The following is a 10,486-nucleotide window of genomic DNA, read 5'->3' on the forward strand; positions in this document are numbered from 1 at the left end:
TTTCATTGTTTCGGGGGAGAATTGGAGTCTCTCCCATCCCGTACGTAGACCACATACTTGAAACCAACCCCACAAACGGATTCGGTTTTCCGTAACCTTAAACCAATCAAAACGCACACGAGGCACTCATTCAAACAAGGAAAAACATCTGACTACATCCAACGGTTAGTATTGCTTTCCAAAATTTAACGGTGATCTAGGGCTGGGACGGGGTGAGTGAGACTGAAGAGTGATGGGACTCCAATTCTAATTCGTTCTCTCATTCCCTCTCTCTCTCTAAAAAAGCCCTATTTTTACGATTTTCGCTCTCTGAAAGTTGAAATTCGTCCTTGGTTCTTTTCTTCCTGAAAGCGAAGATGCGCAAAGGGAGTTCGAAGACGTCCACCGCCACGGATCTCTTTCGCTCTGGTAATCTCTCTGCATCTTCGATTGCAGTTTTGAATTTTGATCCTGCCGCGAATCATTGTTTTTGTAGTTTCGATTTTAATTACTGGTACTAGCGTCACCCTCATGATTCGTGTTTTTCTAATTTTTGGTTTTGAATTGTGGTGGTGAAGTTTTTTTTTTCTTATGATTTATATGTTTGGAAGGCTGGGTCGGTCATATGAATTAGAGAGATGGTTTTTTTATTCTATTAAGATTGTGCGTAGCATCTAAAGCTTTTGGATTTACTCTTCAAGGACTAAAATAGTTGCACTGTGCCCTGGAAAGCTTAAGGCAGCGTCCAATTAGTAGTTTATGTGAATTTTTAAGGTATATTATCATGTTGAAAAGTCTTTTTAGATAAGATTCAGTGGGGGAAGACTGGATTCCGAATTATTTCATTATGGATTATTAGTCTAGTTTTACTGTTTTATATTTGTTTCATGAATTTAGTTGCTTTGGGCTATGAATGGCTGAATTTAGTTGCCATGCTGCTTTAAGGCTATCATTTATATTATTTAATTACTTCTGTCTGAATTTCTTTTATTCAGCCTCAAGTAAAGCATCTACGAAGGAGATGGAAAGAATCGATAATCTATTTTATTCATATGGGAACAGGTCTTCTAGTATGATTGAGTAAGTATGCTGAAAAAAGAACTTCCTTACTCATTAAATTTGAGGTTCATTTGCTTCCAAGTACCTTTTTTCCCCAATTTTCTGGTGGTACTCACTTTATAAAATGCAACTAAACAGCCCAGAAGGAATTGAAGCTCTTTGTTCAGATATGGAGATAGATCATACTGATGTTCGGATCTTGATGCTTGCCTGGTAAGTTAAATAGAAATTATTTGATACCTTACTTTCTAATTTTTATCTGTGAGATTCACACAATGAATTGACAAGCTAAACATTTTAGGAAAATGAAAGCTGAGAAACAAGGATACTTTACCCTGGTAAGGATTATCATTCTCATAGGCATAAATGTGTGTGTGTGTAATTGTGTATATATATATGAGAGAGAGTGAGATTATCTCAACTGTTTTGATTGAATATTGCATGTCTAAGCATGAATGTAGATTCATTTAACCTTCCCCTTTCCCCACCCTCCAAAAACTTTTTTTATGATTTTATTTTTAATGAAGTTGTGCATTGTAAAGTTGGCCGGTATGGTGACTCAAGTTCACTTTTTTCTTCTTTCCGGGAATTATATTTGTGGGTTTGAATCTCCCTCTACTAATCAGTTAGTAGGCTTGTATTGTGTTTCTCTTGCCTTTCCCTCTTTCTCATTGTCTAGTGGGGCGCCTTGCTGCATCGTCATATTGAACATGTTAATTGGTTGGTGTTCATCAAGTTTGTGGTAATTGATTGTGAGCATGATATTCTGTTCATAGGTGATACCCTTCCTGAGAAGTGCCATGCAGCTCAGATTGATTGTAATGACAAAAGATAAAACCTTAGAATACAATATGAATTAATTAGCTTTTTGTGTGTATTTATGTTATATGGAGATTGCATTTTCTAATATTAACTGTTGATCCTGTGAGTGACTTTTTTTATAAACGATCTTGTGAGTGATTTGATTAGCATGTTGATTGAAGTGGAAAAAATTGAACCATGCACTGGCATTTAGCAGTCCTAGGCTTTGTGCACAGATATGTACATTACAGATTTGATTTGTGTCCCTTAACACTTGCACAAGGTGCAAGGTTTGATTCCCTCCTCCCTCGAAAAATTGACGCATCGAAAGAAATGTCCCTTTTGTGTCACTCTATAACCCAAGAAACATGATTACATAACAGCATGGCTTGCTTTGTCATTGATGTTGGTACATACTTTCTTCCCTCATCTATATCCACACCATCCTTTACTGTGGCATCTTGTACGTGATGCATATTTGATTCACTTATTCGATATACTGAGATCAGATGTCTTAATGTTGATTAGGAGGAATGGCGTCAAGGCCTCAAAGCACTGAGGGCTGACACTGTAAGTAAATTAAAGAAGGCCTTACCAGAGCTTGAAAAAGAGGTACAATTCCATTACTTGTATTCATGTTGGTAATTTTTAGTACGTTGCTAATTGCTATATGTAAATTACCTTGACGATGATTCAAATAAGGCTGATTGACTTGTACATATTCGAAATAGGTGAGGAGGGCATCAAGCTTTGTGGACTTCTATTCATATGCTTTTAGGTATTGCTTGACAGGTAATATGAGTCATGCTTTCATGCAGTTGAATTTGATAGTGTCGATCTTGCTGTGCTAGTTTTGACCTTTTCTGTTATGTTTTCTCAGAGGAGAAACAAAAGAGTATAGACATTGAGAGCATCTGCCAATTACTGGATCTTGTTTTAGGGTCCCAATTCCGAGCACAGGTGGATTATTTCATTGACTATCTGAAGGTAAGTAGTACTTTTGTTGCAAGGGTGTGATGTGAGAATTTTCATTTGAATTTGGTTGCCAGAGTATGCAAGTTTTTGCTCGAGGGTATTGGTATACCACTCGTAGTTTTTTTTTTTCCTCCTTATATTAATGAAGACTGCTTTTTTTAGTGGCAAAAGTCTGGCTTCTGTTCAAATTAAGTTTTTGCCTTTTATCTGATATATCCTGTAGTCTTGATGTGCTTTTGTTCATAGAACAAGTTGATTATTTGATAGGCGTAGACTGGAGATAGAAAATGGATTTCGTTTATGGTTTCTGATATTTCCTTTTAACCAAAAAGAGGGCTTCTATCTTACATGTTTGTTTTGTTGGCAGACTCAGAGTGATTATAAGGTCATAAACATGGATCAGTGGATGGGCTTTTACCGGTATTGCAATGAGGTACTGTTTTTGTGATTCGTTTTCGTGTCCATTTTGTGAAACAGTTTCATCAATCTGTAGTCTCTACCAGAATGCAATTGTAAATAAAACCATCAACACTGATTCTTGATATGCACATCCATGATGAGTTACCTCAATCATTCCTATTATCGGCAACGAATCCTCAAGTCCAACACTTGGGGTTAGGCCAATACTAATTTGATTCAGACCGCAATAACTATGAATGATATTAACAGATATATATTTGATGACAGATAAGTTTTCCAGACCACAAGAACTATGATCCAGAACTTGCTTGGCCCTTGATCTTGGACAATTTTGTAGAATGGATGCGAGCAAAGCAGGCGGCCCAAAACTAATACTATTATGGTGAGCTTGCTTTGCTGTTGTACACTGCCTGCTATTATTGAAGTAAGTACTCACAAAATCCTTAATGCCTTGTTTTCCTTATTTGAAGATAGATTATATTTACTGCTTCCGACTTTATTCTATGGCTTATTATTGTTTATCTGGTTGCAGGAACCTGCATACATACACATAAGCTCCACAAGCAAGCACTGCTCCCGCTCTTTTTACATTTTTCTTCTATTTTTTCTTCATCCAAACATGAAACTTTTGCTGAGATTTCCTGCTATTTTGTGTGATAAGGATATGTATGCGATAGTATTCATACATTCACCATTTTGTACAATTAGATGCTGTTTTAATAAAATTAGCAAATAATTAAATCTGTTTGGATGCAATGATAATTTAATCTCTTTCTTGGATAAGTGCAGATTATTTTTAAAATTGGAAACATGATATCGAAAGACAGAATCACAAAAAGATGTGTATATCATGATTGATTCCCAGGCTTAATTTGCTAAGTCCATTAAATACAAATTCGCCATTGCTGGCAAATAGAAAGCAAAAAATAAGCTTTGATAAATAACATCACTTGCCAGAAGACAAGAAAGCATGCACATTGACAAAAGAATTGGAATAGAAAAATTGATCAAGGATTTCCAGAAAAATCAGAAAATTGGATCTCCAGACTTGGGACAGTCAAGATGATGAAGAACCAATCATCAATGGTGAAGACGGTGGAAGAGCACGTCGTCTGCTTCTACTCCGACCGCGAGTTTGAGCCGGAGATGATGATGAAGATGAGGAATTAGAAGAAGTGAATCTGTTGGATCCACTGGTCAATTTCTTTGTCTCTCCTTCACTAGGCTTTTCTTCCATTTTGTGATGAGGGACTTTAGTGGCATTCAAAGTTGCAGGAAGAACACAATTGCAGAGAAATCCTATATATGATAGAAACATCAATAAGAACCATATATAGCTTTCTATCCTTAACAAAGACTTTTGCCCTAGATTTGTTCAGACTCTTCATTAATGATTCAACACGTTCTCAGTAAGCCAAAGCACATTAAAACTTCAATCTCAAAAAAGTAAAGAGTACCAAAAAAAGCTAATTTACTTATTTTGGTAAATCTCCAAAACTTGCTAGGGAAAATGACTCATGAGCAAAACCCTTTATTTTTTTCACCGAGCAATCACCCAGCTCAACATGCAAGCCGCCGAAACAGCATGCACCGATTGAGTCAAACCCATGCGAGAGAGAAATAGGGCTCTTAACTTTTCCTCGGAAGGGAGCAGACCCACTAAACCAGGGAAATACTTCCAGCTGGTTCGGACACCCGAACTTAGTGTATCCACCTTAAGGCTAGAGGTATAACTTCTCATGAACAAAAATCCATTTGCAGCTGAAACAGAAGAACTAATGAATTTTAAAATCATAATGTTGTTCCTTACCAATCCTGGCGAGGCGATTGACCCAATTTGGGATTGGATTGCCTGTCAGTCTAACGCAAGCATCATTGCAGAAGTGATTGCAGTTCTTAGTAATCAAATTATATGAATTTCCTTTATAAATATCTGCTAGCTCCTCCATTACTGCTCTCACCTGTGCAGGCCCCATCTCTGTTTTCCCAATCAAAATTGTCTTTCTAAATGAAAACCCATCACAATGCTTCGGTTCTGCTTCAAAGATTCCAGTTGTTGGAAACTCATGAGCTCCAAATGCATACTCAACACCATGAACTGCCAAGAAAACACCAGAAAAAACAGAACCCAGAAATAAAAAAACGGAGTCTTTCACAGATTAATCAATCAAACGCAGCAGATCCAATCGAGACCCATCAATGTAGATCTGATTCTGAATTGACCCAGAAAAAGAAAATCTGAAACTCGAAAGTGTTGATTAATTAAAGCACGAACCTTGAACACCGGAATGATAAACTCCGAGACCAAGCCAATAAGCATAGACATTGATTGGAGTCAGATCGTAGACATTCAGGTACACCGGCACCGATTTATGGTTCTCCTTGTCGTCGTCGACGTCGTTATTGCACCAGTTTTTTGAGCAAAGCAACATTGTCTCTGTACGACAAGTATTTATCATAACATCTCATATGATAACCACAGTCGCGTCTTTTTCAACCCATTTGAAGTCGCTCTTTATAATTTAATTATTTAAAACAAATAAAAAAATAACTTTAATGTTTTCCAAGTTTTTGAAATTTGGTGGAAAAGATTGAGGAGAATCTTCTGTTCCATACTTCCATCCCAATCTTTGTATTATTATATACAATAGTTTATATAGGATTTTTTTTATACGGACTTAAATAAATACCTAAAATGCGGACTACCTTTTAAGAGTGAGGATAAGTAAAATGACATGTGTAGTCCACTACTTTGAGTTTCACATGTTCCAAATCAATGGTAAAAACATAAATCCGTATGTTACGTCCTTATTTTAATTTGGGACTCGAACATTGGTGCATGTGATTAAGGGGTGATAGGAGTTGCTAGAATCATTCCATAGACACTAATTGTTGGATGTATAATTGTCACATCCAATATATTGGAGGTTGAAATTATTCCAACGATTTAGATCTATGGAATCACTTAGAATGATTCCAGCCCCCTATCCCGATTAAGGGATTAGAGATACCGTCCAAAACCTTGAGATATTCAAATCCCACCAGGAATAAGAGCGAGAATTTTATGGGGAATTGGGTTAGGGTTTAGGAAAATAATAAAGTGGACATGGAAATTGTATGAAAATATAAAACTGTACTTTGACTAATAATATATAAATTTTTACCTTTGTTTTATATGAATCAATTGGTTAACCGAACCTTCTCAAATTTGGTTGGATTATGAGTCCGTTTGGCAATTAATATAAATTTAACTTATTTTAAAAGTATCACTAAACACATGATAGTTTATAAACTCACTTCTTTTTTTTTTTTCCTAAATATAAGCTCTACCAAACCAAACATATAGACACTGTCTACTTCATGCATTAACCTGCTATTGTGTTTTATGGAAAATGCAATTCAATGTTGTTAGGCCATGTTAAAGTGACATAAGCTTAAGGGAAATTCCAATGCCAAGGCAGAAACCCTAATCTCTGCCTCTGAGGCTCTCTCTTTTGCTGACACTCTCTGAAGTTTTTTGGGTGGAGTAGGGGTTTCTTCCTCTTCTTCCTCCTCCACCTCCCCCTCCCCCCTCCTCCTCCATACCACCTTCATCTATGTTTTTTTTCTTTGTTTATGTTTTTCAATAACAGTTGGGTGTATCTCCCCATTGATCTAAGGGTTTTGTCTTTAGATCTGGTGGTTTGTGGTGGCGGCAACATCCGTCTTATGGTAACTATGATCAAACTTGTGAAGGATCTGTCTCAATACTACATCATATGCTCCTTTATTTGGTGAAGTTTAAAGGCAGTATCTCCTCTTGCAACGGATGTTCCAAGGCCCCCGTCTACCTCTCAAAAATTTTTTTATCTCTCTGTTAACCTATTTGTAGCATCTATTATGGTCTAGGGTCTTTTCTTTCTTCTTGATTTAAGAGTTTGTTTTTATTATTATGTTTCTAGAGGAGTATCTTCACTTACACAGGTGTAACTTGTGTTTTGCTTGCTTAATACAAGTTTCTTTTCTTCTCAAACAAAAAAAAGGTGACATAAGCTTGTTTTTAATAAAAATGGGTGAGAGTGTGGTTATTAGACTTTACACATTTTAAATTTTTAATTAATCCAAAACAAATATGGAAACTGGTTGGCTGGATTCATTTAATTGTTTTAACAAATCTTTGAGCTTTTTGGGATTCTCTTGTTAAAAATATTTGTCTACACTAATCTCTTTTTTTGAAATAAGGGTTTGCGGAGAGGGTATGATTCGAACCCACGTTCTAACGGGTGGATGATCCCTTACATGCAATGTGATTGTCTTCCAACCAACGACTCTTGCGTCAACACTAATCTCTTGGACACATACAATAATGTATACTAGCTAATTATCGTTCAATATTTATGCAAATCATTATGGTGCATAGTATTAGTGGGTGGATTATATTATTATGATTATCGCTGATTACTTTATTAGTGTGCACTGTCACACTACACGGCTTTGATATTTTTAATTGAAAAGGGAATATAATGAGATTAGGTGCACATAATGATGGTGAGACCCATACACACATGAGAATGATTTCCTTTACATCTTTTAAGATTATCACACTAATCTCAATTAGAGAAAATTATTAAAAAAGAGGAAGTAGCTAGAACCTATAGATTTTCAGTCTTTAGTGTGTAATTGGTAATCAAAGACAATTATTGAATGGGTCAACACTATTTTGACCTAATAATCAACTAATAGTAGTGGTAGTTGGTCCACAAAGAATACACTAGTTCTAGTATAGCGTAGGTGGCTTTTAGCACAAAATAGTTTATTGAAGAAGTTGATTACTTAACTAGTTAACTGATTCACTTTGACACCCGAGCCATTAGTTGTAGTGATAAGGATAATGTGTATCACCTTGGTGATCAGGGTTCGAATCCCCTCCTTTGTTTTAAAAAAAAAAAAAACCTGATTCACTTTGTATATTGTATTCCTGTTTTTTTCCCTTATTTCAATAATGTGAAACTTTTTTGAGTACTTGAGAATTTGTATATTGGATCTAATGGTCCAAAATGGATATATATTTTTAATAAATTAAATATCTTTAATTTATTTTAATTCATTATCTTAATTTTATAAATTAATTTTTATGTTTAAATACTACTATATTTTCTATTACAACTAAAATGGATGATACCCCTGTACGTAATTTATCATAGGTCCCGTTTGACAAAGCATTTTTGCAAGCATTTATGCTTGTATCTAGCATAAATGCTTTGTGCATGCCAAACGGTCATTTTCGAACACATAATCCGAGACAATTCTGGAACAATATTATGCTACTTTTGGAATGCTCCTCTTGGGGACAATTTTAGTAGCATTTTTCATTTCCTCCCCATATTATTACCCTCACTCTTTTAGTGTTATCCCCCTAATACCCTCAAATCAATATCGCACTAATTAATTAATTAATTATATTCAATTTATAAATTAATTATTATTTATTTTTACATTTATATGTATATGTTACAATTAAAATGCATAATACCCTTACACATAATTTGTCACAAAATGTTATCCAACATAAATGTTAGTAGCAAAAGTTCAACCAAACAATATCAAGCATTCATGCAGCATATCTGCTACTAAAATTGTCCAGCATTTCTGCTACCACCATTTCTGCTAGAATATCTAGTACTTTGAAAAGGCTTTATCAAACTGGGCCTTAGAAGAAGTTGGTGACAAAGTTACTTCCTTAATAAATGTCAATATATTAATACTCTTTTTGGGAACGGAAACACTACATGTCCATAATTTTGATATCCATAAATGATCCCCTACACTTCTCCTCATACCATCCACATTATGGACAATTATAAACACATATCATTTTGATTTTGAGAAAAGGTTATGGGCCCATGGGCCAATAATGATGAATGTAAATAATAGAGACATTCATCAAACCCAATGTACAATTCGCAATTCATGAAAAAGTTGAGTGGCTTAAATCTAAGCTTTTATAGATTTGTTGGAATCGAGAATATAGTTAAAAAATAAACATTTCACTCGCAATTCTATTCTATTGTTTTTCTTCCTGCTATTGAAAGACTACAATAAAAAGTCTTATTTAATGGGTGTGTTTATAGATTTGTTGGAATCGAGAATATAGTTAAAAAATAAACATTTCACTCGCAATTCTATTCTATTGTTTTTCTTCCTGCTATTGAAAGACTACAATAAAAAGTCTTATTTAATGGGTGTGTTTCGGGGTGTGTTTTATTTTGACCTCTTGCACTGTGTATGGTGAGGTGAGGTGAGTTGCGGTGACATAAAATATTTGACGTATTACTAAAAATATTGTGGAAAGGTAATAATAAAATTGAATATTTTTCATCGATATCAATTAATTTTTTTAAAATACAAATAGAATAATAAAATTGATGGAGAGCAAAATTGAAAATAAATTGTGTTTTGACACTGAAAATACTGCCAACCGCGTGCGTCGGAAACTTCCTAAAGTTTCAGTTTCATACTCATCACACTGCGTTTGGCAGATACAAACATACCGTTAAACACACCCAACGTAAAAACTAAGACTCATAACCATGAAAAATTCATTCTTAGTCAACTCGACCACTCCTTTGTCAAAGCAAAGGATCATCATCAAAGATATCCTTTACTTTGACAAAGGGCAATTGCAATGTACCTTGTAGTCAATTGGGTGATTCCTAAAAAACAACAATATTGAGGAACAATCTTGTTTGTTGGCATGAGATGATGGATGTGACAGCAAATGAAATAGTTATTTTAAAAAGGTCATCAAAAAAGTCTTTGATTTTGGCCCAAAGAAGTTTCATATTTGAAATTTTGTGAATAGAATTATTAGCTAAGTTCTTATCATCTGAGTTGGTAGCTAGGTTGGTTGACCTAACTTGGACCCATCTTGTGGTGTAAATACACACAAATCAGCCTCAATTAGACTTTGGGCCCACATAAAGTTGGGCCCGTCTATTTTGGGCTACAATATACACTTTTCTTTCTCCATACAGAGTTGTGTTATCTTGTGATATGTCGATCTCTATAGTTTTTTTTTTTTACTACTTTTTTATAGGGTTTTTTTACACATAAGTACAAATTGTAAGAGTTGTGTTCCAATAAGGACAAGTCAACAAAAAAAATTTAAAAAAAAGGCAAAAGTTACAAGCTTTACTAAAAAATCATTTCTTCTTCTTTCTCCATTTTCTTCATTGCGCCACTATAGGGGAAGATTGTCATTCGGACATCGTTT

General features: G+C 34.9%; 2 protein-coding genes across 3 annotated transcripts; one reads left to right on the forward strand and one right to left on the reverse strand.

Moving 5' to 3' along the window:
• The first annotated feature begins 227 nt into the window (after window positions 1-227).
• LOC120006852 (DCN1-like protein 4) lies at window positions 228-3,977 on the forward strand. Of its 2 annotated transcripts, none has more exons than XM_038856958.1 (10): window positions 228-408; window positions 975-1,059; window positions 1,177-1,251; window positions 1,340-1,376; window positions 2,368-2,451; window positions 2,571-2,631; window positions 2,720-2,826; window positions 3,182-3,247; window positions 3,502-3,616; window positions 3,767-3,977. In XM_038856958.1, exons 1-9 carry the CDS (start codon window positions 357-359, stop codon window positions 3,604-3,606), a joined length of 672 nt encoding a protein of 223 aa, XP_038712886.1. In that variant the 5' UTR covers window positions 228-356; the 3' UTR covers window positions 3,607-3,616; window positions 3,767-3,977. The 2 variants fall into 2 exon arrangements, 1 of the variants encoding a protein (XP_038712886.1); XR_005470111.1 differs by having other exon boundaries at window positions 234-408; window positions 3,502-3,658.
• Window positions 3,978-4,063: 86 nt separating this feature from the next.
• LOC120006851 (deSI-like protein At4g17486) lies at window positions 4,064-5,704 on the reverse strand. Its single transcript, XM_038856957.1, has 3 exons — window positions 5,510-5,704; window positions 5,045-5,332; window positions 4,064-4,533 (listed from the first exon to the last, which is right to left on the reverse strand). The coding sequence occupies exons 1-3, from the start codon at window positions 5,691-5,693 to the stop codon at window positions 4,292-4,294; spliced, it is 714 nt and encodes a 237-aa protein (XP_038712885.1). The 5' UTR covers window positions 5,694-5,704; the 3' UTR covers window positions 4,064-4,291.
• Window positions 5,705-10,486: the final 4,782 nt, after the last annotated feature.

Source organism: Tripterygium wilfordii, chromosome 10 (genome assembly GCF_013401445.1).
Source record: "Tripterygium wilfordii isolate XIE 37 chromosome 10, ASM1340144v1, whole genome shotgun sequence".
Taxonomy (NCBI): domain Eukaryota; kingdom Viridiplantae; phylum Streptophyta; class Magnoliopsida; order Celastrales; family Celastraceae; genus Tripterygium; species Tripterygium wilfordii.

Coding starts and splice junctions, on each gene's coding strand:
- LOC120006851 (XM_038856957.1), bottom strand. CDS start 5,693: ATGATAAATACTTGTCGTACAGAGACAATGTTGCTTTGCTCAAAAAAC. Junction 5,333..5,509: donor TTATCATTCCGGTGTTCAAG/GTTCGTGCTTTA, acceptor TTTTCTTGGCAG/TTCATGGTGTTGAGTATGCA. Junction 4,534..5,044: donor CAATCGCCTCGCCAGGATTG/GTAAGGAACAAC, acceptor TATCATATATAG/GATTTCTCTGCAATTGTGTT.
- LOC120006852 (XM_038856958.1), top strand. CDS start 357: ATGCGCAAAGGGAGTTCGAAGACGTCCACCGCCACGGATCTCTTTCGC. Junction 2,452..2,570: donor TACCAGAGCTTGAAAAAGAG/GTACAATTCCAT, acceptor TATTCGAAATAG/GTGAGGAGGGCATCAAGCTT. Junction 3,248..3,501: donor TTTACCGGTATTGCAATGAG/GTACTGTTTTTG, acceptor ATTTGATGACAG/ATAAGTTTTCCAGACCACAA.